We start from the raw sequence: 27,002 nt of genomic DNA, 5'->3' as shown, positions 1-27,002 counted from the left end.
GGTGGGAAGGAGAAGTTGCAGAGGTGCGCGCTTGGCCCGGAAACCACGGCAGTTCCAGGTTAAAATGGGGAGAGAATTAGTGCTCCGCCCCGCCATATTGGAGAGTAGGGGGGTTGAGGAGGGGAGTGAGACGGGTGTCAATTGGTGTGTGTTGTTCAGCAAAGGGGGTTTGTGCTTGCGGAAGTAGGGGGGGGGGGGGGAGTGTAGGTGGTATGAATTTGGGTGAAGCGATGGGTAAGCTTATGTTCCATGAACTCCATCATCTTGGTAAGCATAGCGTCCATGCGCTGCTCAAGTTTTTCGGTGAGGGTGGCGGCAAGATGATTGAATCTGGCCTCAAGGCGGGTGTCTAGCTCTTTTAGTTTGTGGTCAAATTTGGCATCCAGTGCAGCGAATTTAGCGTCTATTTCTAGGGGTATGGGAGGCGGTGAGGCATCTGAGGTTCGATGCTTCTTTGCAGGAGGGGTGCTGGAAGTGTCTGCGGATGGGGAGGTCGGGTTAACGAGAGGGGGTGCTGGTTGAGTAGGCAGAGAAGGGGTGGGGGTGCTTAAAAGGGAGGAGAGGCGGCTTACCTCGTCGCGCAAGGCCCGGAGTTCCAGGTCTCTCGAATCTTCTTGGGAGGACTGGGGTGGCGGGGGATGACGGGTGGAGTTGCCGGAAACGCGGTCTGCCCAAGTGAGACGCGAGGAGTATTTGCTGCTCTTCTGTCGGTTTCTGGAACTTGACCGGGAAGCCGTCGAGCTGCGTCCGTTTGCTGCGCTTTGTTGATCACGGCGAGACAGCCGCGATTTAGATGTAGGAGAGTGAGCGTTCCTCGGGGACGCCAGTTTACGGCCCCGTGCTTTGCAGTTCCCAGTCCCGGTCAAATGTGGGCCTCCACAGAGAATACAGCTGGGGGTACATGATGGCACATCTTCTTTGGGGTGGGATTTCCCGCAACGGGGGCATTTATGAGATCTTGGGTGGACACACACATCCGCCCGGTGGCCTGGGACGCGGCAGTTCGTGCAGGCGTCTATATGCCCTCGGTACGGTGTACACCTGTGGAGGGCTCCTCCATAAAGAATGGCGCGTGGCACAGGTCCAACACGAAAGGTGACTAGAATGGAACGCGTGGCCCCCATTCGGCGGGCGTCCACGATGGGGGCTTCCGGGTTGCCGGTGATGAGGTCCTGGAGGAGAGCTGTCGGGGTCTCCTTCCAGTATGCATTGGAGATTACTCCGCGTACCGCTCCGTCCGGTGGCGCTATATAAGCTGCGACTGCGAAGTCCTTTGCTTGGTGATGGATCTGGGTTACGCGAACCAGCGCGAGTGCGTCAGCTTGTAGGGGCGTGCTTACTGTGCACGTGTTGTTGACTGGGTGAACCCTGATTTGGGTACGCGTTGGTTCTTGAAGCTGGGACGCCGCTAGGAGGATGGTTTCCCGTAGTAGTCGGGGCGGAAGCAGGTCCAGCTGCAGCCCGCCTCGAGACCTGAAGATGATCTTGTAGTCAGCAGCCGGGAGCGGCGGCTGCTGCCGCGAACGCTGCGACTTGTCAGGGCCTGCAGTAGGTGAGATGGCGGCACCGCTTGCAGACGCTGAGGTTTCCCGGCTTGTTGACGTACAGCGGTCCTTGGAGCGGGCAGGCACACTAAGGATGTGAGTCCAGTCCCTTGGGTCGTAGTCGCGGGGGTGAAGAATCTCTCCCTGCACCTCCATGGTGGAGTGTTCACGAGGGCGCGACCGCGAGCGAGTCGTTGGCACAGAGGAGTCGTTGGCACAGCGCGCTTGTAATCCAGGAAACGGCGCGCGCGCGCGAACGCTCAGGCCGGATGCTGGGATGCGATTGCCGCCGAGATTGGGAGACGTTTCAGCGGGAGCACGGAGAAACGCGACCGCTCTCCTCGGAGGTCTCCTTGTCTGGGCATTCCTTCATCTTCGTCCCTGGACGTGATTCACTCTCTCCCCCTCCCCCGTTTCGCCGGAGCGCCGCGCCACCGGCAGCTGCTCCGCACCACGTGACCAACAAAGTAGCCACGTGGCGGCGGCGCCACCGCCACGCCGAAGGCTCGAAATGCTAGCGTAATGTAGCTATCGCTACAAAAAGACTCAGACAGTTGCCGCCATTACAATTTGCAATGTGAATTTCAGCCACAACAGGCTTTACAAATAAATCCCAATGGGCTCTCCCTGAATTTCTAAGCAAAACATTCGCAGCTTTTGAGGCTTTTGATCGCATCCGACGATTCCTTGCCTCCCTTTTGGAGTCACGCACTGCTGAATCTGCACCTGCGTCATTGCACTAGCCCGTGACGCCAAGGCTGCTATCCGGAGTAGGTTCCCGAAGTAGCCACCACTGTGAAAGACACACTATGCTGCCTGGAACACAATTCACAAGCTGATGTGTTCCCCCTTGTATCGGCCAGAAGTGTATGCAAGCCCATTTTCACGGTTTTGGCTTTGCCTACTGCCCTCATGCAAGCAAGGCTGCAAATTAAACAATGAAACAGCGCTCTTTACCAAGTTTATTCTATGATGGCAAACATGTTCCCACTCATGCAGCACTTTCGAAACTGTAGTAAAAAAAAACATTGTAGGCTACATGTACTGCAAACAAAAGTAAATAAATCATCACTTGGGCATCACACATACAAAAACGTGACAAAGCCTGCAACAAAACAACGAAGCCTAGCTCGCAGGGCACCAAGAACTCTATGCCACCGAAGCATAAATATAAATACCACACCAGTCTAAATAAAATCTGGTGAATTGATGGCACCTCTCAAAGTCCTCAAAATTAGGCACCGCGATGCATCTAGGCTGTCCAAAAGTAAGCTTTCTTTTTAAGTTCTGCCTCTTAGGATGCGACTTTCTCATCAACAGATGCGATTGAAAGGTATACTACACTATGACGTAAGCCAGGAATGTCCTATATCCTAGGTGCACATAATTTTTCACTTTAGTCCACACCAACAGCGTTAGTCCACACCAACAGCGATGCAGTTCTGCCACTAGGTTCCTGTACACTATTATGGAAGAAGCGAGGATAAAGCATGTTTCAACTCGCTCACATTTTACCTTGAACTTCATGCTGCCACACTTCTTCCTGTTTAATACAAAGCAGGAACATCTGAAGGGTACATGCTTCTCATCTGACAAAGAAGGTCAAAAATGCAGTGTGCTCTTGGCATCGTCAACAGGCACTTTCCCTCTTTGATGACAACATGTAAATAATACTCTACTGCTGGGCAAAAGTGCACTGCCACTCAGTGGTATTATACCAAGAAGTGACATGCCACTGGGAAAAAAGAAAGGCATTCCAAAATTTTATTTCAGAGCAACACCTTTCAATTCCGTCACTTAAAAAAGTTACAACCAAGGAGAATAAGCTTACTGAACACTCCTCGAAAAGCCAATGGATTTGGTACATATATATACATTGTCTTCTCACAGTAAGCACGCTCTAAACGTGTCAAGTCTAGGTCACAGTTACAGCTGTTACAGGCAATACTAGTAATGATTTTTCAGACAAGTGTGTACCTCAAGACGCATTGCCTTTTCATATCACCCTTACTACTGGCCCAAACAAAGTGCCACTTTTCAAATATCTGATGCATGCACCACAACCACTCATCACTCCAGAAACACCCTCTAGACACAGTTCTTGTCTTTGAAATAAAGATTACGTTAAACTTTGAAGTGTCAGTCATTATTACAGAAGTGGTGTGGAGGCATATTACAATAAGCTTTTTGCAGCTAGAATGTCACAGAGGCAGCGGAAATATCAGGAACCATGCGGCCAATTATTCAAACAAAGAAGGCCACTAAAAACAAAGCCCCATATGCATATCTACTGTAATCCTCGAAAAAAAGAACTTTGACGGCAGCCTTTTTGCAAATGAACGCCATTCAGTGCACTTCGCACAGCGCATCTCGACAGTTTGTGAGAATATACGGTGAGGCCAGGCAGACATGCCACTAGTTAGAATGTGCACAGCAGGAAATTTAGGGACACCAGAATTTAGGAAGTGTTTGCATCTGCATTGCTTAACAGCAACATGCCTGCAAGGCAATCACAGAAGACCAGGCCACACTCAAGAAACTATATCCCTCCCCCCCTTACAGATTATCACCAGAGCAATAAAAATCTCCACTCTCATTTGCTTTAATGTAGTTTCATCACACGGAGTGGGAACTACACAGCAACCAGTGCAATACTTGACATAAGAACAGCTAGTCATAGTATACACCCCTCAACACAGCCATACCTATGCCTGCCCACACGTATGTGCAACGCTGAGTAGCATCTGTCACTACCAGCACCATATTTCGGGGCACTGAAAGTGGGGGGCCACACCATGTGGTTTGGACATAACTTAAAGTGGAAAGCAAAACCAGAATAATAAAGAAAATAAGAGGCAACAAAAACAGTAACAACCTACCAACTTTGTTTGAACCCTCGATATTTTGGCCTAATAAAAGCAGCAAGCATCAGAGATAACTGCTTAACTGCCCGCCTTTCAATCTTTCAATGATGTGCTGATAACCAACCTTCTTGTCTCGAAAAGCAAACCAATGGCAAAGTACTTACTTTAAGGTGATTGACTGCATCACAGAAATCCAGAAAGCTTTTACAAAAACTCATGTCCAAGATGAACAAGTATTGTCAACACAACAAGCATACTTCTAAACTGAGGCTGACACCAACAAAACTAACTTTCCTGCACGTGCCACACACATGGCAACAACGTGCAAAGCACACGGTGAAGGTGGATAAAACAAAAAAGAAAAGACATGGTTTAAGGGGCAGGCAGCGGTGCCATAATGTCCATGAGATGATGCGGCTTCAGCAGTGACCGTGAAAAGCATATCTTGCAGACATTGCCTGATGCACTGCACACTCCACTGTGTTTCTAACAACTGAGCACTCTGCTGCATCTCCCATGCAAAGCGAGCGGGGCATTCCTTCTAGTTGAGGTGCTGCAGCTGTTAAGCCACCATTTTGCATTCAAGAACAGGTGTGCATTCCTTGTCAGTGCAGACGTAGTAAGCGGATGGCACACCAGATGGTGCAAACAATGCTGCTAACAACCACGTTCAACCTTTCTCTACACCCAGTCGTGAGTCCTGAGGATCAAAGTACACGGTGCGCTGGTGGATGCGTAGTGCGAGCGAAGGATGATGTCACTGAATAACGTGTCCCGAAGCTCTGAAGCCACTTGGGGCATCACCGCTCCAGGTGCAATGCAGTAGCACTGTCCTATTCGATGGGGCCAGACACTGCGAGTTTCAACACCACTGCAACACACAATCAATGCGCAACCCGGTTTGGTGGCGGCATCAGTTCACTGTCAGTCGGCTTCTTCCGCCATAGATGCTTGCTGATGAAATCCAGCAGGTATTCTTTGTCGATAGGATTCCGTATGCTCTCCATGACACCTGCGGACAAACAGTACAACATCACTCGATAGGCACTCGCACAGGGCAAAGCCGCTCGCTGGCCTCGGATATGCCCTTGCCATTATGAAGCCATGTAGTTATGCATATTCTATGACTTAACGAGCAGTGCACATTACTTGAGGCTTAGGTCATCGCACCCATAACTGGTTGTTTAAAAAAGGTTTGTAGATCTTAAATCTTTCGTTACCATGCCAGTATAAATCAATCACCAGTGATCAAAGAATTCAAAGTCCAATTTTAGTGCTACTGGGGCCACCGAAAACTTTTTGCGATGTCTTGTGGATTGTTTAGACACCATACTTCATTTTACACATAGTCTGTATTTTTGCCACAAGGCAGCAAATTTTTGAAACACCTGTGAAGTTGAGGTTTCAGCACAGTATGCTCACAGCATTGCGTCAGCCGCAAGGATAGTGCGTGTTCAAGAAAATCCCACTTTGGACGATTCTGCTACATCTAACAGATATTTTCAATGCGTCATGCAGCAGTTACTCTCATGATGAAACTGCATCAGTGGATTTTGATTGAGACGATGGAACTGTGTAACCTCAGTACGGAACGTCGGCAGCTGTCTAACCAAGCGTTTCGTTCTCCGCTTCTTGTCTGCCTGCTCATTACTAGAACCAGCTCACGCTCCCTATTGATGTCATGAACGATGTTCTGCCTACTGTAGCGCCACAACATCATATGGGCAAAGATCTCCTTCCACAAGCCCCGTAGAAACCAGGGCATCAACCTAGGATTGACACTCTGTAGTAGCCCCTCCAAGGCGGCACTGTCGACATCTTCCAACCGGTCCTAAATCTTCTACAACATATTCTGAAATATGTTCCTGTAAAACCAAAGCATTCTGCAGCTTTTCCAGGTATTCATTTTTACCTTTGTTCATTTTCATGTGAGCAAATCATCACAAATAGTATGAGAGATCTACTTGTACTTCTACAATTTTTTTTTTCAGCTTCTTCAAAGTCATTCTTAATTAAGATTTGAAATGTTGAAAAGTATATTTACCAAGCTATATTTTGATGTTTTACATTGTGCTTTGAAAATTTTTTGCTCCGAGTGAAAAACTTGCATAAGAACACTCTGAAAAGAGAGTTTTTTTTATGTAGTAGTGTCAGAAAACATTTTCTACGACAATAAATTTTTTAGTTACATTTTCAAACTTTTAGTAGGCAGTTACTAAACAATTTTGAAATGTTATGTACATTTTAGAACTTTCAAAATTATTTTCTTCCAGGGGATATCATGTTGTCAATAAATTGTTTACTTTTTGTTTAATTTTTTGTCCAATATTTCTGCACCAAGGTACCATTTACACAGCTTTATTCACCTTGCGACAAGGGCCAAGTCAAGTCCTCATCGACAGGGCAAGCGATCATGCAGAAATTACAGGACTGCACTTAAGTCTGCTTAAGGGCGGAAATGCGAAAGCCTTCCCTTTTCCTCTCTCTCTCTCTTTTCTCCCTCCATTTTTCTTTTTTTTCAATTTTTATTAGTTGTATTTTCGTGTTTATTTTTATCTTTATTAATTTACTTGAGTTTATCGTTATTATTATTATTACCTTACATTTTTACGTCATTTTTATTGAATTACATATATGTTGCTTATTCAACATTTACATTTTATTTTAATTACGATACAATTCATGATTGTCAGTTTGTGCGGACAACACCCATCTACAACTTCGTTTACAACTTCCATCCACGTCACTCATGAGCCAAGTGAGGCTTGCGCCTTAAAAATCATGCCTAGTGCGTGGTGCATCGTAACCAGCACACCTGTGACATGTGCATAACAGGAGGCTTAGCAACGATCGGAGCCCCGCAGTTTTAGTTTCTGACCTTCGCCACCATCCGGCGGCAATGGCGGCTATCAGCAGCGTAATCTCCAGCTGTCCAAACTCAGCACTTTCAGGCACCAACTGTCAGTCGCTGATAACCTATTTTTGTCTTTCACCCTTCAAACGCCCATTTGCGCGTTCCCTTCGCTTATGTCCACGTTGTTCTTCCAGCACACTGAAACTGCACGGTCATCACGGGCTTTTCACTGTTTGTGCGATGAGCCTCCTCATAAGGCTTTACCACATTTCCACAGCAGTCTTTTTTTTCTGGAGGGGGGGGGAGGCATTTTATAAGTTGACATCTGAATAATGTGGACATTTCTACCAGTCAATGAAGCCCAAATTATGAGGTTTTATTACCCATCATGTTCACACTAGTGGCACAGGCAGAGGAAATCTATTTTTGTTTCACATTAGCACTAGATCATACTCATCATACTAGATCATACCCAGCGAAAGTTGGGCACAGTCTGAAGCACATATTATTTCCTTCTCGTCTGAACACCTAGACATTACAATTGATGACCAAGACATAGAACGTGCGCATCAACTGGGCCGTTTCCAAACAGGCAAAGCCGCCCAATCATTGTTAAGCTCGCACGCATTAAAGATAAATCAAAAATTCTTGTTGCAGGGCATAAACTTGAAAGAAACCTCATTCTGAGTCCATGAGGATTATTCAGCGAAAGTTCCGACAAGCTAGGAAAAAACTTTTTCTCTTGCGGCCAACAAAGCAATGCCTCATTAAGGTCTGCTACAACAAGTACTTATCGGCAAAAGACAGTTCCCTTTTAACGCCGAAACGGATTTCGTTGTAGAACTAAAACCATAGCGATTAGCCCAGGCGCCATGAGTCCCGTTTTTACCACAGGTCCAACCGTCCAAATGCTTGCGCCCTACCACTACTTATCAGAAAGCTTCTGTCCTAATGACAAATATCCGTAGTTACCTGCCAGAAAAGGAAATAGTTGAAGCCGCACCGAAATACTGTGCCTTAAAGTTTGTCTTCCATCTTGTACAAACATAGCAATTGCATGCTATCGAGCACCTGACACAGATCAGTCTTTTATTACGGACCTTCACTCTGTGCTTCAAGACCTGCACTCTCGACTGCCCCACCCCAATATTATGCTCTGTGGCGACATTAACTACTCGGATATCGACTGGGAAGCTTTGACTGCATCATCTCGCCAATCTAAAGACTTACTTGAACTGGTTCTTACCTTCAACCTTCTCCAAGCAGTTCATGGGCCAACACGAGGCTCAAATATCCTTGACCTCATTCTCGTCTTCAGTCCAGAATTATTCCAATCTCTTTCACATTCTAGTGGACTCAGAGATCACAGCCTCTTGTTTTTCAACCTAACCATTGAAAATCTCTGCCCAACAACCATCCGTCAAATACATCCGCGATCTGACTTAGCGAGCGTGAACTCTGACCTCGAACAATTTTTCGCTACCTTTCTCCTATCCATGCCTACGAGATCCATTAATGAAAACTGGTGCCATTTTAAACACAACTCTTATCGCCCATTGACGCTTACGTACCACTTATCTGCATCTGCAGCGACGCCACTAAGCCATGGTATTCCAATGCATTGTGCAAATTATCGCGGAAAAAAAAAACGCCTCTTCCGTAATCCCAAAAATTCAGCATCATCTGTGAAATGGAATAAATACTTCCCCAGCCTTCGCGAATGCACTCCGTTATTACGGTCATCTAAAAGAAAATTCTACAATCATGATCTCTTAGACATAATGCACACTAACTCAAAGAAATTCTGAAATTTGCTAACGCCCAACAAAAACAGTTTGTGCAACATATCCTTGAGAAGACCGGATGGCACACACGTTCCGCTTTCCGAATGCTCTGATACAGAATTCCTACTTCACCTCAGTCCTCACCCACGAACCACCGGAAAACAGGATTACTTTACCGCAACCTAATTTTCTTCAATGCGACCTGTTACCATCACATCTGACGGAATTCCTAAGCTCATCGATAATCTCAAGCCATCTACTTCCCCCGGACCTGACAACATAGTTGCCAAAATCCTCAAAGGAACAAAAGAACTGTCAAGCCAAATCCTACAGCTCATTTTCGACCAGTCTCGCAAAACTGGTCAAATTCCGGACGACTGGAAAGCAAGAAAAGTTGTGCCAGTTTTTAAGACCGGTGACTGCACTGGCCCCTCGAATTATCGTCCTATTTCATTAACATGCATCTCATGTAAACTCTTCGAGAATATACTGTACTCCCATATTGCAAATCACCTCGATAAAAACTTTTTTTTCTTTCCCAAACCACATGGTTTCAGGGCAGGCTTCTCATGTGAAATACAACTTTTTGAATTCACAACTGATCTTCATCTAAGTCTAGATTCATTATTTCAAACAGACATCATTTACTTAAATTTCTCAAACATCTGATTGCATTCCTCACCAATGTCTCATCTGTAAACTCGCATGCCTGTCACTCAACCCTCTAGTCTTTTCCTGGATTCGCTGCCTTTTGACTAACTGCTCACAATTAACCTTCACCGCTAGTCACGAGCTCCGCGACCAATGTCGCTGACTTTCTTTTGCACAATCTTATTCTACAACATGGTGTCCTCGTCAATTACTCACGGATCGCGTACGCTATTTCATGTCCAGAGTTGTTGACGACATCCTGCGTTCATGTTCTACCAAGCATAAGATTGCCACAGCTTACCACCCGCAGACGAACGGGCTAACCGAGCGTTTGAACCGGACTTAATTAACAGACATGTTGTCTATGTACGTCTCCCCCGACGACAAAGGCTGGGACCTCGCCTTGCCCTATGCGACGTTCGCTTACAACACCTCCCGGCATGACACAACTGGTTACTCTCCGTTATAACTTTTATATGGGAGACACGCCGTCCTGCCTTTGGACACACTCGTCCCATCCGCTGACCGTTCTGTCACCGCCTACGCCCGTGACGCCATTGCTCAAGCTGCAGACGCTCGCCAAGGCGCCCGCAGTCGGCTCCAAGCGTCCCAGAAGGGACAGAAGTCTATGTACGACAATCGCCATCGCCACGTCGCCTACGAATCGGGGTCGCTCGTTCTTCTATGGTCCCCTTTTCGCCGCGTCGGTCTCTCTGAGAAACTTCTATCCCCCTACGAATCGGGGTCGCTCGTTCTTCTATGGTCCCCTTTTCGCCGCGTCGGTCTCTCTGAGAAACTTCTATCCCCCTACCATGGCCCTTATCGTGCGGTGCATCAGGTCACCGACGTCACGTATGAAGTTGCTCCTCATACGCCTGCATCCTCATCATGTAGACCACCCACCGATATTGTTCATGTTATGCGCCTCAAGCCCTACCACGTCGCTTCTCGACCACCGGCCTAGCGCCGAGGCGGCGCTCGTGCCGCCAGGAGTCATGTTACGACGAAGTTGCAGTGGAAGACGAAGTGGCCTCTCGCATGAAAGGACGAACGAAGAAGAGGTTAATGTGGCTCCCTGTTCGTGATGGTGCTCCCTGCTAGGAACTCTTTATTCTAACCCCTAACGCTTGTAAATAAATGTAAATAGTATTTCCCCATAACAATATGGAACCGTCACCAGGCCCACTTAATACATTTGCTTAAAGCTATCCAGAACCGGGCAGCTCGCTTTATAACGTCGCAGTATTTGCCTCAACACAGCATTACTAATGTAGTCGAGGGGTTCGACATTACTAACCTAAAATTATCTCTCGACCTTGAACCCTAAGCACTCTGCAGAAAAATATCAATTCTTTGTCTCACACAAACTATATTTTAACTTCCCTGCACTACGCCAAACTTTGCTACATGCTCCCTTATGCTCATCTCGCCAATTATACACCTCCCTCAGCATTCAGCGGTTGCACAGCTCATTCAACGCTTTCAACAAATCTTTCCTTCCCATCGCCATAGAAGAATGGAACAACCTTCCTGAAACCACTGTCATCGAACCTAATCCCACCAGATTTAGGCAGCTACTAACCGACCACCTGAACCAACTACAGTTGAACCTCTATGTAACGAACCTCTATGTAACGAATTCCTGGATTTTGCGAAATTTTTCAATTCCCCAACACATCTCCCATTGAAGCCCATGTATAGGCGACCTTCATGTAACGAACTCGTTGCGGCAGTTGACCTTGATGTAACGAATTCGCGGCGCTGATCATCGAGCTGTATCTTGTAATGTTTTGCCCAAAATATGACCGAACAGTGCGCAACTTTAATGAATATTGTTTAAGTAAGTTTTTATATTAAAAGGTAAAGTAGACCGCAAGCAGAATGCTTGCAATTGCAGCAAACAAACAGACCTTGGTGATGATGATGATGTTGAGCACCGCTATCGCCACTCCATGGCAAGCATAGCAACTTTTAAGCTTTCATTTTGTAGCTTGACACTAGGTGGCACTACTATGACAAATTCTTCGTGGTGTTGCAGCGCATTCACGGTAAGCCTTCTTCGTCAGCGTGTTGACGTGCATGTGCTGGTGTGTGTTTATGGTGTCGGTTCGTTACGCTGAGTTCCGCTGTGAGGAAACGCAAAGTTCTGTCGCTTGAAGATAAGCTCTCGATTTTGAATACAGTTACCGCCGGCGAAAAAAAGAAGGATGTCGCTGCCCGCTTCAATATACCAGCCAGCTCCCTGTCAATCATTCTTGCTGCAGAACAAAGCATCCGCAGTGCGATGGAGTCGGGCACAAGTGCCCAGAAGAAAAGACTGAAGACGTCGACGTATGCTGATGTGGACAACGCCGTGTTTGCATGGTTTTTGGACAGACGAGCACAAAATGTGCCCATAAGTGGCACGATTTTGCAGCAGAAAGCCATAGATTTTCCTTGCATCCTGAGCCACGACGACTTCAAAGAGAGTAATGGCTGGATACAAGGATTAAAAGCCGGCACAGTGTCGTCGGAAAAGTGGCGTCTGGCGAGTCTGCCTCCGCAGAATGCAATGCTGCTGCCTCGTGGGTGGCCGAGAAGCTTCCCGGAATTTTCAGCTGCTATGAAGCTGCCGACATTTATAATGCTGATGAGATGGCCCTGTTTTATAAAATGTTACCGAGCTGCACGTTGTCACTAAAAGGAGAAGACTGCCGCGGTGGAAAGCAAAGTAAACTCCGCGTGACAGTTTTGCTTTGCGCCAACACTGATGGCAGCGACAAACGAATCCCATTGGTTATTGGCCGCAATGCCCGGCCCAGATGTTTTAAAGGAACAAGGCGGATGCCAGTAAAATATGTGGCAAACTCCAAAGCTTGGATGTCGCGGGCAATTTTTTCCGACTGGCTGAAGGAGCTCAACCAAGATGTCAAGCGACAAGGTCGCAGCATTTGTTTGCTGCTTGACAGCTGCTCCGCGCATCATGTGGAAGGCCTACAGCTTTCGAACGTCGAGCTGCAGTATTTGCCACCTAACTGCAGTTCTCTGGTACAACCCTTAGAAAAAGGAGTTATGAACAGCTTTAAATGCTGTTACCACCGTCGATTGATACAAAAGAAGCTCCTGGACATCCACCTTGAATGGCCGACGAAAGTGGATATCTACCAAGCAATCGAAATGCTTGCTGCGTCGTGGCAAGAGGTCGGATCACAAGTGATCGCCAATTGCTTCGCCAAGGCTCAGGTAAATAAGGCCATTCAAGCTACGGTCACTGAAGACGAACCTTCAAGCCCACCCGAGGTCGCAGAAGCGTGGGATGAACTACGCATGAACGGTGGGGTGCCCGACGGTGTCGAGCTGTGCTACTTTTTGTTCGTGGACAACGGCGCCGTGGTTACGGAAGAGATGACTGATGCGGCACTTGTGGAAACCATTAAAGATAGCCTTGAAGGTGACGGTTCGTCAGAGCCTGATACATTTTGTGCTGTGCCCCCCGCGAGGGAACTGACGGACGCGGTGGACGTTCTGCGCTGTTTCATTGGCTCACAGGACGATGAAGCAGCCCTGGATGCCTTAGTTTCCTTGGAGCGCCGAGTAGTGGCTTCGATCGGGCAAAAACAGCAAGCGAAAATCACGCAGTTTTTCTCTTAAATAAATTCTTTGAATGGCGAGTTCACTTGAACTGATATCTGTCGCATTTTTACTTCGTTTTGGCATGATCCTTACCAGTCTTAACCAAAAACTGCATGTAACGAAAACCTGAATATAACGAAAAATTGCAAACTTTTTTCAATTTCGTTATATCCAGGTTTGACTGTATAGCTACTCCTTCCCTCGCGCTGCTCTGCCTGCAATTTGAACAGCTTGTGTCATTATGTGTCATCTCCTACAACTATTTTCCCACTTTACGCCACTCTGCATGTTTATTGCAGCTTGCTTTGACCACACATTTTGATGTTTACTTTTATATACTACCACATTATTTGTCATATATTATTTTGGATTATTTGGATTACCTAACGTTAATTTCACGTCAAACTTGTTATTCTTGTTATTTTTGTGCTGCTTTTTGATGTTCACATGCTTTTGTATGACCGCTTTACACCACTGTCTTCCCCACCCCCCTTATGTAATATCCCAGACGGCATTTTTAAGAGTACAATAAATGGTGGTGGTGGTGGTGGTGGTGGCGATGATGATGATGATGATGATGATGTCATTTTTAGCTGCCAGTCACAGGTCAATTCATGGATCTCATTTCATTCGTCATTTTGCATGACTACATTACATGTTGGGTACTATTATGCTGTCTAATCAGGTAGTATACATTTCTGCGCATGTCATTTTTTTATAAGGTGCTGAGTCAGCCTAGTTCTGTTTATTTCAATTATAAAGACTGCACACTATTTTGAAAGAAATGAGGAAAACAGCATTTGCCTGCATATCAATTCCTGAAACTTTTTTTCATACTGAACGATATTCAATTCGTACTCGAAAATTATTTCAGTATTCGTACACCCCCTACAGTATTCACCCCTTTCCTGAAAACAAGGAATATGATAACCTGCGCATGCACACTTCCCCCAAAAAACAGAAAGATGACAACCAAGTTCAACTTTGGCCTCTGCAGCAAGCTGCCCTTGAGAGCAATTGGAAGAAAGTTCATCCAGTGCAGTCTTCGCCACTGCCATCAAGCCAGCAATGGTCAGCCACCCACAACAATGCCTGCCGTGCACTTGACTCAACACCTGAACACAGTAACCGTAAATGTGCTCAGACGCACGCACCTTCAGCTGTTGAGAAGCTGTTGGGGAAGGACTTGTCAGTTCGCTCCCGCAGCAAAACCCATTGGCCATCCTCGACACGGCACTCGATTATCTTGTTGTCCAACGCCTTCAACTGCTTTGTCACCTGCAAAAGCACCGCACACATCATGTGAGGCCAGTCAACTATGAGGCAGAGGGAGCCACCATGAACAGAGCAGACACCAGGATACAAAGGCAACAACAAGATTCAACTTGGCTCGCATGTTGGCACTGCTTCATGCACTTTATAGCCTACTCCTTTTAGACCACATCCTTTTAGAGCTCAGCTCACAGGCACTCGTTATCGGGTTGAGCGGCATGCCTCGGTGTAACTCAGCATGGTGCGCAGTGGAGGATGAAAGAGAGCACGAGGAGGAAAATGCAGGAGAAGGGCATGGTGGTAGCGTGAAGGCAGGCAGGTTCCCGATGGCGACCCATGGCATCAGAGTAGCGCGCACCGTCATCTGCCCACCAATGCCGTCATTGGTAAGGTATGCCGCGCGCTGTAAGCGCGCTGGTTGTTCGTTCGAGGCAAGGCTCATCAGCGGCAGAACGCTGTGCACACCGCCCAAGTCGAAACGTACAGCTGCCTCTGATCGGTGCTAAGTGCAGTTCCGAGTACTGCAGCAGTTGTGCGAAAAAACTGCAGTACCAAGAAAGTAATTGTCGGCTAATATTTTTTGCGCTTTTTTACTATATGAGCAGCTACGAGCACATTCTCAGTTCTGCAGCATCACCTGGAGCATTTGGAGGAGGAATGAGAGGAGGAAATGTGAGAGGCGCTGCACCGTGCTGGCCAAGTGCCATGTCCAGATCTGTGGCGCCCTTTTTTCGCGCAGCAGTGCGAACTATTGCTCATGCCAACTGCTCATTAATAGCCCCATCATGAATTTGTGGCACTGTCTATGTGCAGTGGGGCAAACTGTACTCAGAATGACTCAATAACAAATCGGCAAACGTCCCTCAAAGAAGGCCTTCCAGCCAACGGTGCCAACCAACTGTCATGAAGTTGCTGTTACCTACTACACCTAGCCCGATACCACAGATGAAGGCAGGTGCCTCCATGAAATGAGATTAACCACGACATCACAACAATCGGTCAATGCCACTGGCTGGAGAGCTGCTTTCAGAGGAGAAAAACAACAGTGATCACACCCTCAGGGCCTGCAGCAAGATCTCATAAGCAGCATGTGCTATATGTGACATAAGACACCCAGAAACTGTGCTGCAAAGAGAGGGATGGGCATTAGAAACGCACCTTTGTGATCCGGCTGTATGGCTGTTCTTTACCTCCAACAAAGAGCAGCCCGATCGACTTTGGCACCAGGCTGCAGTTGCAAACAACAGCGACGCACAACATGAGCACAAGACATGGGCAGAAATATGTCAGACGCGTCAAGTGTCAGATGGAGTATTACTATGCCGAAGAAAGGAAACGCACACAAAACCGGCCAAAGAAACTGAAAAAGCTGGCTCCCAGCGGCAGAAATGCAGACACTAAGGACAGTCTGACAACCCACACTGAAATCACGCATGAGAATTGCCATGCTTAAAGTGACCGAACACTGAATTTTAGGCACCCAATTTTTATAAGCACAGCGAGAAGCTTTCTGAATTATTTTTCAGTTAGTTCATGCACCCGTTTTTATGTATCCCACTGCTCGAAACCATGATCAGCGAGCGCGATGGGGACTGCATGTCGGCAAAAGTGCTGTACCAAAAACGAATATGAATTTCACCCGCCAAACAGTAATCAGACCTTTTTAAAGTATAGGGCAGTGTCCATTTTAGTTTCCACGCCCAAAGCTGTTACAGCACTGTGATGTATACCTCATCGACGGTTTTAGTGGACCATGGCTGCCTCTCAATCTAAAAAATGCAAAGCACTGTGGCACCATTTAATAATACAAGCTAAAAGCACATGGTCGACAATGCGAAAGAGTGTTGCTTTTCATCAAAGAGCACACTGGTCAGAGTGTAAACTAAAGGAAAACATGACGAACTCTCCTAAAGGAAAAAGCACAGTGCACTTAAAACAAATCAGCGATATTTTCACTGTATATGCCTTTTTATGCAATTTTCAATGGCAAATTACAATTATCAATCAGTGCTCCTTCAGAACTGCAGTGCTCAAACAATCTTTTCATTTCTGTCATAATCTCATGATGTATTTCGGTTAGTGGTCGGTCCTTTTAATGGTATGCCTCTGGCATACCTGCAAAATTCGTAAAACCTTCGCAACCAAAATGGGGGGTAGCCAGCATACTTTTTATTTTAAAGCAAAATGTCGTGTTGTGTCACTTCTTTCAGTGTACTGGCCCATTCGCAGTTGCAAGTCGCAGAAATTGCGTGACCATTTTGGTCGAAAAGCGCCATTCGCAAACGGTCGCACTGGTCGAAAACCAGGCCAGTCGCTCGCTGCTCGATTTTCCAGCCCTGCAACTGCGAGTTGCAAGCTGCTGAAACAATCAGCGAGCCAGCCGAGCTTTCGGCAATGACGCCGCTCGCGGGCACGCCGGACAAAAAAATGCGCTGCTCCCTGGCTGCCCTAGTCGTCGCTAAGCATAGCCATTCGATGCCGCAAGCAACTGAGGGCGCTTTCGAACTGGCCAGCACTGTAATAAATGTGCTACTCTCGTTGCAGCTTTACGTGAACTTCGTCTCATAATAAAATAAAGATATGCTCGATTTCTGCAATGTCTTCAGCAGCAGAGCTAGTAGACAACAGGCGAGCCACATTGGGCAGCAGCAGCAAACCAGCTAAGGGAAGAAATTTGCTTGAATCGCAGTTATCCCTTTTGCCAGCAACTCGGTATTGGCCAACAATCCTCGAAAATGATTCATGTTTGAAATTCCTCTACTCCAGGCCTTGATATGAACGTGAAAAAACAATATTAGTGCAATTTTCTGGCGCTGCTGGCTGGCATACAGGCTGGCAGGGCAGCCCTAAATGTGCACCCCTGTCATCGTGACACTTGTATGGCCAAAACCGCCACAACATCTTCCTCTTCGCACAGGTTGTCGTAATACTATGGGAATAGCACTTAAGAGGACAGAGCGCGAGTGCAGGAGACGTGGCCAAAGCAGACGAAACTCTCGAAAGTGCGCGAACGTCATTCCCGAGAGTTTTCGCTTCAAAAAAGAATCTGATGAGAAGGCTACTCGCAGATCACGTTTGCTAGTGTGAACAACGGTGTTGTCAAGCTGCTGCCTGGTCGCAAGCGACTGCTAGCCACGTGCCCTCTGCGACTCGCAAGTGTGAATGGGCCCTACGACACGCACCAGCGTGGCGTTCCTTGTGAGTAAACGCACAAACGATGAACGGCATGTGACAAGCGCGGAATTTCGGCACGCTGGAAAAATGAAAGTACCACGCAGCAAGAACCGACCGATGCGAGCAACGGTTCAGAGCCTTGCCGGAACGGCAATTAAGATGCCTTCGATAAACAAACAACCAAACATACAAAAAAACGTCCAGGACAATGCAATCATCCATCTAAACAGTGTGTAGCTCGGCTGACTGACTGACAAGTGCTGGGGGGCTTGAACAAGCGCAGCCGATAGCCGCTGCCGCTCCGAGCTGGCGGCGAAGCTCCGAAAATGAAGCTACATGGCCAGACACTTCATCGGCCGGCCTATCGTCGGGCGCCTGCCTTCTGTCAAAACACTTGTAGTTGCGCGCATGTCAGAAGAGCACCGGACGCTATTTAGCATGCAGTTCAGGCCTGGGGACGAATATATCGGCAATCAGTCTGCCGAGCAGGTGATACCGCGACATGGCACCACCTCGGAAGTCTGTCCGAATTGACTGATACCAGTGCCTGGCCGTCCAAATAAACAGCACACGGGCGTTTGACAAGACTGGCGGCAGTCCGAATTATCCGAATTAAAAGGCAACTGAACAAGTTTTAGAATTTGATGAGTTTAAAACGGACGAATATCTGAAACATGCAGGTAAAGCCTGCAAAATCGTTTTGCCATAGCATTTGAAATGGCGATGTAATCCCCGAATACAGCGGGGTCGGCGTTGAGGCTTTTCTGCAGTGCACAGCGACGAGCAGAGGACCCATTAATGACGCCACATACGATGGCACTACGTTTCCAGCGAATAAACAGTTGATTCATTTAAGAAAACCAACGCCATTGAAGGTGGATCTCACAAAGCATTGTTTCGCGGCATCGGGCAATGCACAGTAGCATGCAGGCGAAAACAGCAGACATTTTTCGATATAATGATGTCACAACGAGTTTCCTCGCAGTTTTCTCGCACTTCTCTAACGCAGTGAGGAGAAGCATGAACATCGTCTCAGTTTCAGTCGACGATTACGTCACCATTTTAAATACTAGTGCAAAAATACTTTGCATGCTTTACCTAGAAGCTCCGTAGACTCGAATTCTCAGAAAACCATCTCAGCTTCCCTTTAATGGGTGTTGAGGAGCAGGAATAAACGTTTAAATAGTTGCGTCGAATTAATAATGTTTTAATACATAACCCGGAATGCATAAGTGATGCGGGCGAGGTTCCCTTCTCCACCTCAACCTGTGTGGAGTGGGGAGTCCTCTTCTATTTTACTCATCTACTATATCTACAATGTTCCAGCTGCTGCTGCTGCTAATTTCACAGATGGTACATATATAGAGTCCTCGTGGCGGCACAAGGTACCACTGGCAACGGTGTGGTTTTTTTTCCACAGAATTTCAAACGTTTTTCGCAAAAAAATTTATTTTCTGTAAAATTTGGGGTAAGATTTGTAAAATTGTAATACCCTTCCAAATTCGTACATTTGATGGATAATTCGAAAGAGTTGGCAGGTATGCTGTGGTAAACATTGTGCCATGCTCCATGATCACTGTCAATCTCTACTTTCTCATCCTGGCTGCTTGTCAGATTTTGTTCGCTTTTTCACGGCAGAATCTCACATTTTTTTTTACTAAACCCACTGATAAAAGTTCGCACCCATGTCATTCTCTCAAAGCACGAAAGCAAAATATTGTGGCAACACTGGATCCACAGAGTCAAAAATTGTGTTTTAATTAGAGGTGTGCAAATATCAAAATATATTCCTCCCCAAAAGCAAAAGCACTTCTGTCAGTTTTAACGCTTTCTTTTATTTTTTTCGAGCAGCAGTGGTGAGTTAGACAACAATGTAAAATAATTGGATTTCAGTTTTGATTGCAAGATTTCAAGATTTCGTCACAGAGGCCCAGAATATCAGAACATGGTCGCACGTGTTTCGTTTTACTATTCACTTCGTATTTCATGCAATGTGCTTGATTTTTAAATGACGAGAGTGGTTTTATCCAGTGCTTTAGAATTTTTGCAACACACTACTGCCAAGATATTTTACCAAATGCACCAGCAGATTTTTTTATTATAATGATGTCAAGAAAGGCCATAAGCCATCGCATCGACATTTTGAACCTGCTGCCAAAAATAAGGTCAGTGCTCCTGGACAAGCTGCTTCTATAACACGATCTCTTCAGTTTCAATTTCTTCTTTTGTTTTCTAACGTGACGAGGCAACGTGAAAAATGAAACTTTCACCGGACATAGTCCGCCAGCTGGCGATCACGGCGTCCGTTGTGCTGCGCCCTTCTCGAAGGCAAAGGCTACACTGAGCACTTTTGGCAGTTCCTATAGTGTTTTTTTTTTTTTAAGCAACAGTGGTGAGTTAGAAACCACGTGGAATGGTCAGATTTCAGTTTCAATTGCGAAACTTCGTCTCATAGGCCTGGGACATCAACACGTGCTTGCCCGTAAAGTAATTGTCGGCTAATATTTTATTGTTATTATGTTATGATTTATTATGTTATATTATTATATCACTATGATATTATTAAATTATTATTCTTGTTGCCAATTAACAATCATCCCAGCATATTGGGAGCATGGCCATTTTCCAATCACAGAGGAACTTTTTATTTATGTCTAGAATACAACGAAAGTCAGCACGCAAACGTGTTTTGCTCTGTAGATTTGAAATATGCAATCACATTTGAGCTGCTGGTCTTAAATCAAAAGTAACCTTACAAAGTCTAGAGCATAATTAGGTAATTTCTTATGCAGCTTTAATAAATTTTCACATTGCATTTTGCTGCTTTTAATTGCATGAATCGATAGGCAAAGAGTTCCCATACCCGGAGACATTTGTAGTTTTTCTCTACAAACATGCCATCCTGAAAAATTACGTAAAGCATAAAAGGTGCCATTAGTTGACACTACAGCTCGTTAACCTAACTGCGAATTATTTTTTATACATGGCCTCAATAAAAAAAGTAAGAATGTCACTGGGTGCCTCAGTTTTCCCTGAAGATAATGGTACAAAAGTTGTTTTTATAAAACAAAAAAAGTTTATCAAAAAGGTGCATAAGGCGTAGGAAATCAACCAAAAATATGAAACTGTGAAAACTGCATTTGAAGTTTCTATCCGTATGTTACGAGATGAACGGTTGGTAGCCTGGCTGTGATACTTCCCCGTAAAAATGACATGCTATTCCCAACCAACCGCAGTGGTGGCCTAGTGGCTGAGCATCCAAGTCGCATGCGGGAGTGCTGCCGGGTACCCACCGGTGATACAATGGGTACAAGCTTCCCCTGGCCTGGTGCTCGGCTTAATCAGGGTGAAATGGGTCTGTGGCGTCACCTTGAGCAAGTGAAAACACCTTGTGCTATGGCACATTTTGGCCGCAGATGCCCTTGAGGCATAAAAATACATAATCATCATTATTAGGAATTCAGCAAAATTTGGGACTTCAAAACCTAGCCAAGGCGATGGCAGTACTGTATTAGCACAGCTTGACCTGGATATAATGCAATTGAAAGAAGTCTGCGATTTTTGGTTACATCCAGGCTTTCGTTAATGCAGCCTTCGCATGAAGACTCGAAATGGCAATGCACAACAGAAACCAAAATAAGAAATAAATGTAGGTGAAATCACCTTGGAAATGTTTACAGTAAATCCCCATAACTCGAAGTCATAAACGCGGAGAATGTTTCACGTTCGCACTGGCTGATAGCGCAACTGTGGCAGCAGCCGCCACCACCTCACACAATGCGGCTACAAGTGGGGTGGAAAGAGTGAGGGAGTTGGGAGGCAACATAACCGGACTAGAGGAGAGCGTGCGCAGTTATGCTGCCGCCGGTAGACTGGCCGCGGAGGCACCTCTTTCTTTCTGCATGCTCCCTCTCTCGGTCTGCCCCCACCGCTGCCCCAGGAAACAGGACTCTTTGTGTTGCATCACCAAACCAACACACTCCATGTGTCCCCTCTCCCGACATTCGAGAGCTGTCGGCACCGGAATGACGTGAGCAACCATTCAGCGGCGACAGGCGCACACTGCTCGACCTGTGTCTTTTTGGAAAAGTAGTGGAGGAAGCTAGCTTTCGAACGACACCAAAATGACCGCGTTCAGACGAGCAGAAGTGGATCGAGCGGCACTAAATTTGGCTTTGTCTCGCCATTCCCAATCATTTTTTAGTCACGTGGGCGCATAAAACTTCAATTTTTTTTAAATTTCTAGGACTTTGATATTCTTAACAGAGAGGGGTGAATGCAATAAGCATGCCAAAAATGTGAGGTTTTGAGAACCCGATTTTTTTGTGATTTTTTCCGCATTTAAGACCCGCGTCCCCATTAAACATCTTTCAAAGTTTTCTGCGAAGGAAGTTCTCTCTCCCATGCAACCAACGAGTGATTTGGCGACTCCCGGCAACTGGAGCTTTCGAACGACACCAAAATGACCGCGTTCAGACGAGCAGAAGTGGATCAAGCGGCACTAAATTTGGCTTTGTCTCGCCATTCACGATCATTTTTTAGTCACGCGGGCGCATAAAACTTCAATTTTTTTAAATTTCTAGGACTTTGATATTCTTAACAGAGAGGGGTGAATGCAATAAGCATGCCAAAAATGTGAGGTTTTGAGAACCCGATTTTTTTGTGATTTTTTCCGCATTTAAGACCCGCGTCCCCATTAAACATCTTTCAAAGTTTTCTGCGAAGGAAGTTCTCTCTCCCATGCAGCCAACGAATGATTTGGCGACTCCCGGCAACTGGTGCTGCGCATACTAGAACCAAATGCAAACAGTCCATCGCATTGCTTTCAACACAGCGGGTGCAGCCCAGGGTGCAATCACGAGCACTACAGCTCACGCCAAGCTCTGATGAGCCCTAATTATTGCTCGGTGAATAGGTACTTCTATTAAAACACCACTGTGGAACCACAGCCTCAGCTCATCCATTTGTTTACAGTGCACACATGTGCTGCTCACTTTTCCAGCATCGCTAACATTACAGATGTATCACTGAGTGCACTGGCAACCTTCCTCGCATGTGGTAAGAAAAAATATACAGTCGAGTCCACTTATAACAATGTTCAAGTGCCACGAAAATTCCATTGTTACAACCGATAACTGTTATCAAAGGGTTGCACGAAAAAAAAGCATAACAACTGCAAAGAGGGGTCACGGACGGCAAGTGACATGCGAGCTCCACCGAGACATCGTTTTGGTGGCACCGAAAGGGGCATTGTAAAAAATACGAGAAGGTTGCTGCGGCTGCCTCTCAGCTTGGAAAATCCCTTAGTGCCCGAAAAAAACAAAGAAAACATTAAAACTTGAAAGCATTTAAATAGGGCAAAATAGCTTGCACTTTTCACTTCTTTGCTCAAACAAACCCGTAATCGGTGAGTTTCGACTGCTTCGCGGCAATCTTGCCGACATCGTTCTGGAGGACATCCAAATGTTGGACATGTCCGAGTGAAAGATTTTTTGCAAAAATGAAGTCCCGCAGGGACTCGATCGTTCTTGAGGCCTCCTGATGAGAGACAACTTGTATAGGCGCCGGTTCATCTTCGCCATCGCTGCTGTCATCGTCTTCCGTGCCGATGACTGCTGCAACGATCGCCTCGTCAGTCAATTCTTCGTTTGTGGTGACTGCATCGTCGGCGTGCAAGAATTCTTCAGGCCCTTCCGCGTCGCCGTCATCGCCGCGCACCATGGACCTAAGTTCTGTAATCGCTCCATCGGCAGGAGCTTCGTGACACTCCGCGTCACTGATATGCCCGGCGAAGCCCGCTTTTCGGAAGCAATTCATGACGGTGGAGGAGCTCACTTTTGCCCCAAAAATAAATTGAACAGCCATCAGGAGCAAAGTCTGGAGCGGGTCGGCATTCACGCACAGCAATGTCCAGGTTAAGAGCAAGCCTGCTCAACACACGCCGGCAATACAATGCCTTGAAGCACGCAATCACGCCTGCGTCGATGGGCTGCAAGCCTGCAGTCGTGTTTGGCGGCAGGAAGAAAATTTTCACATGCGACAGCTTCTGGGCAGTCTGGTGTGCAGTACAGTTATCAAGGATCAACGCCACCTTCCTGCCTTCATGCTGCATCCGCTGATCAAACTCGCACAGCCACTCGCGGAAAAGTTCACGCGTCATCCACGCTTTCTTATTATGACGGTAACGAACTGGAATCCTCGCAGCACCACGGAAACAGCGGGGATTCCTAGATTTTCCAATTACGAAGGCGGGGCACTTGTCGCTGCCGTCCATATTCGCACAGAGGAAAACGGTCGCCCGCAATTTGCTCTGCTTGCCGCCCTTACAGGGGGATCGCCTTTGAGTGCATGCGTCTTCAACGGAAGCATTTGGAAGAATAGCCCGGTCTCGTCACCACTGTACAAGTCCCAGTCTGCATATGCTTCGCGGATGTACGACAGTGTCTCTTCCAACCACTTCCGTCTAGCGTCGACATCGAGCGACCCTGCCTCGCCCACGACTGCCTTGTAAATGATTCCGTGCCTCTCCTTGAAGCGCTGAATCCAGCCACCACCAGGCTGGAGATCGGTGTTTTGAAGAAGATACGCAAAGTGCTTCGCCTTCTCCGCTAAAATCGGGCCACTAATTGGCAAGTTCATAGCACGTGCGCTAAGGAACCACTGATACAGTGCCTCCTCCACGTCTTTGTAGGCACCATGCCGAATCCTCTTCCGGCCGTCCTCCATAGCATGGCCAGCACTAGCATGGCATTCGCTTTCAGTCATCTTGAGCGCGTTGCGGATAATGGTTGAAACCGTTGGCTGTGACAGGCCGTACTTGCGTACTAAGTTGCACACTTTTTCAACACCTCGGTGCTCCCTCAAAATGTTCCGCTTCGTTTCCAAAGATATTGCCGCTCGCTTTCTCTTCTGTGGCAGTTGATCCGGTAGAGCCACGCTGGCCGCGCTTTCTGAACGAGAATCGTCCATTGTTGAACTCTGGGGAGGAATCCGATGGGCTTGCAGAACCAGCAGGACCGAGGCCGGTGATGGCAGACTATAAAAACCACGCTGGCAACGCACGTGCTTTGACGCTGTACGCTGCCCTCGGAACATGTGCAGCTCGTGAAGCAGGAGCCAAAGAAAGTGGGAAAGATGGGGCAGCCCATGCTGAAATGCCGTGACGCGTTTTCAACAGGCGGCGCACCCTCACAATGGCTAGGAAAGATACACGGATACACGCGGATACAAAAGCAACAAAAGGAAGCGCCTCCCTACCCTCTCCACCTCTGCCCAGAGGAAAGTGCCAGTCTTTTCTCCTCCTCCGAGTCATACAAGCTTCTCCGGCTCACCCCATGCGCCTCGCCTCGTATGCGTCGTCACGTGATCTTTTCGAAGCCGCTGTGGCCGCTGTGCGGGCGGCTCCGCATACGTGCGCGTGTTTTTTGCGCCGTAAGCGTAGTTTGGCTGGCGTGGTAGCTGCATTTGCGAGTTTTTTTCTTTGAGGGTTGGCTCCAAATGACTACATTTAATTTTTATAACCGACAATCTAGTATGATAGCATTGTTATAAGCGGTTTATTTTACCATAGAACACATTGCAAAGGTGACGGTGCCGCGGCTGTCCATTGCTATATCCGATATATTGTTAAAAGTGGTATTGTTATAAGTGGGTTTGACTGTATATAAAGGCTTTCCACCTGCTTGCCCCGCATAGCTGCTAATACGGCTACCAACGAGTGCACAAAACAAAGGCAGGGGCTGTTGGCCTCATTACAACACAAAAGAAAATTCCTGCTGGTCCTCTCAACAATGTTCCACTGTCCATGACTTGGCACGGCTGAATCAACAAATGCTGTCCGAGACAGCACAGCCTTGACGATCGGTAAGACTTCAACAAGCAACACTGAAAAAAAAGAATTGGCTGTGGTTTAGCTCTGGTTAAACCTGGTTGAATTGCGAAAGCTTGCTTAGCTTTCGCCATAAGAATTTAACTGTTCCGAAGCAGCAGAGCAACTAGATTCAGATATAGACTCTTCAGTAACTTCCATGGTGAGACTGATCAACCAACCAACGCGTATCGCACCGCTATATATCCCAGTGGTGGTGCTGGTGGTTGTTGCTTTATGAAGTGGGGAGAGGGGGATACTGGTCCCGACGTATGTTGGCCCTTTCTGCATCACTCTTGGGTATATCCCAGGGAAGCCACCACGGAGCGAGTGCAAGGCGAGGAGGTCGTCATATCAACGGAGAGACACCCTGCTAGACGCGGCGCCGGCTCGGGGGCGACGGCACACGCGACGAGTGGCTCCCTTTAAGCTGCGGCGGGGAGCAAGCTGACGTCACGCGTCGTCATAGCAACGGAGTGAGCTGACGTCACACCACCTGCCAAGCGCGGTGCCGGCTCTGGCGTACGGCATACGCAACACGCGGTTAGACCTGGCGTAGTATTGCTTTCGCAATAAAAATCCAAGTTTTGTGATGAAGGTCAGTACAGCTGCTTCCAGCTGAGGCACTCCTGTCGCAGGTCTGCATACGCAGCCAGAAATCGCCACTCACCCCATGCCCGACTCCCGCGTGATCTTGAGCCGGAAGTCAATGGTGTTCAGCTGCGGGGGTTTCCACTTGAGGACTTCCTTGCAGCGCCCAAACACATATGGCTGTGCAGGGAGAAAGGAAAAATGGGACGGCTCGACCTCATTTCCTGCACCTCACATTTTTACACACAGAAAAAAGAAATCTGTTTGAACCTCGTTTCTCGTTCCTACTTTTCTCAGCTCTCTTTCCTAGCCTGTATTCTCTCTCTTCAGCGTGACCTGATATCCTGATTTGAAGTCAAACACTGTACGCAAGGAAGTAAAACCTATCCATTATGCTTTCCATAGTGTAATAGAGCACAAGAAGCACACACCAGCAGTGAAAACATACTATTCTTGCAGAGTGAAAAAAAATAAGTAACCTACTTGCCAGCATTAGTTCAGGTTTCTATATCCAAGCACTGATCAAGTTTTTCACATTTTTCTTTTTTTTTTGTGATCTCCCTCTTTCTCTTGAGCGGTTCCTGTATTTTTCGCTTTCCCTCTGGTTCCGTGGGTGCCCCACGCAATACACAATATTTGAGATCGCATGACCGCCGTCACTTCTCTTTTTCCTTACCTCCCTGTGCAGTGGGGCTGCTGCCAAGTGCATGTGCAAGTGCACCACACCTACACCTGAGAAGAACGGTGCCCATGCAGTTGCGAATGCCAGCCATCTGCACTGCATGTTCT

At 47.0% G+C, this 27,002-nt stretch overlaps 1 protein-coding gene across 1 annotated transcript in view; it reads right to left on the bottom strand.

Annotated features, from left to right (window-relative positions):
- Positions 1–2,488: 2,488 nt before the first annotated feature.
- mRNA-cap (RNA guanylyltransferase and 5'-phosphatase mRNA capping enzyme) overlaps positions 2,489–27,002 on the bottom strand; it is a 68,709-nt gene continuing 44,195 nt past the window's right edge. Inside the window, exons 16-19 of the mRNA XM_077661523.1 lie at positions 26,293–26,393; positions 15,740–15,809; positions 14,464–14,587; positions 2,489–5,420 (exon numbers count right to left, since the gene is read on the bottom strand). Coding sequence (XP_077517649.1) covers positions 5,293–5,420; positions 14,464–14,587; positions 15,740–15,809; positions 26,293–26,393 — 423 coding nt within the window. The 3' untranslated portion in view covers positions 2,489–5,292. The remainder of the gene's footprint in view (positions 5,421–14,463; positions 14,588–15,739; positions 15,810–26,292; positions 26,394–27,002) is intronic.

Source organism: Amblyomma americanum, chromosome 4 (genome assembly GCF_052857255.1).
Source record: "Amblyomma americanum isolate KBUSLIRL-KWMA chromosome 4, ASM5285725v1, whole genome shotgun sequence".
NCBI classification, from domain to species: domain Eukaryota; kingdom Metazoa; phylum Arthropoda; class Arachnida; order Ixodida; family Ixodidae; genus Amblyomma; species Amblyomma americanum.
Note: the sequence above shows the minus strand (reverse complement) of the source record. Positions and strands in the feature narration are given on the sequence as shown.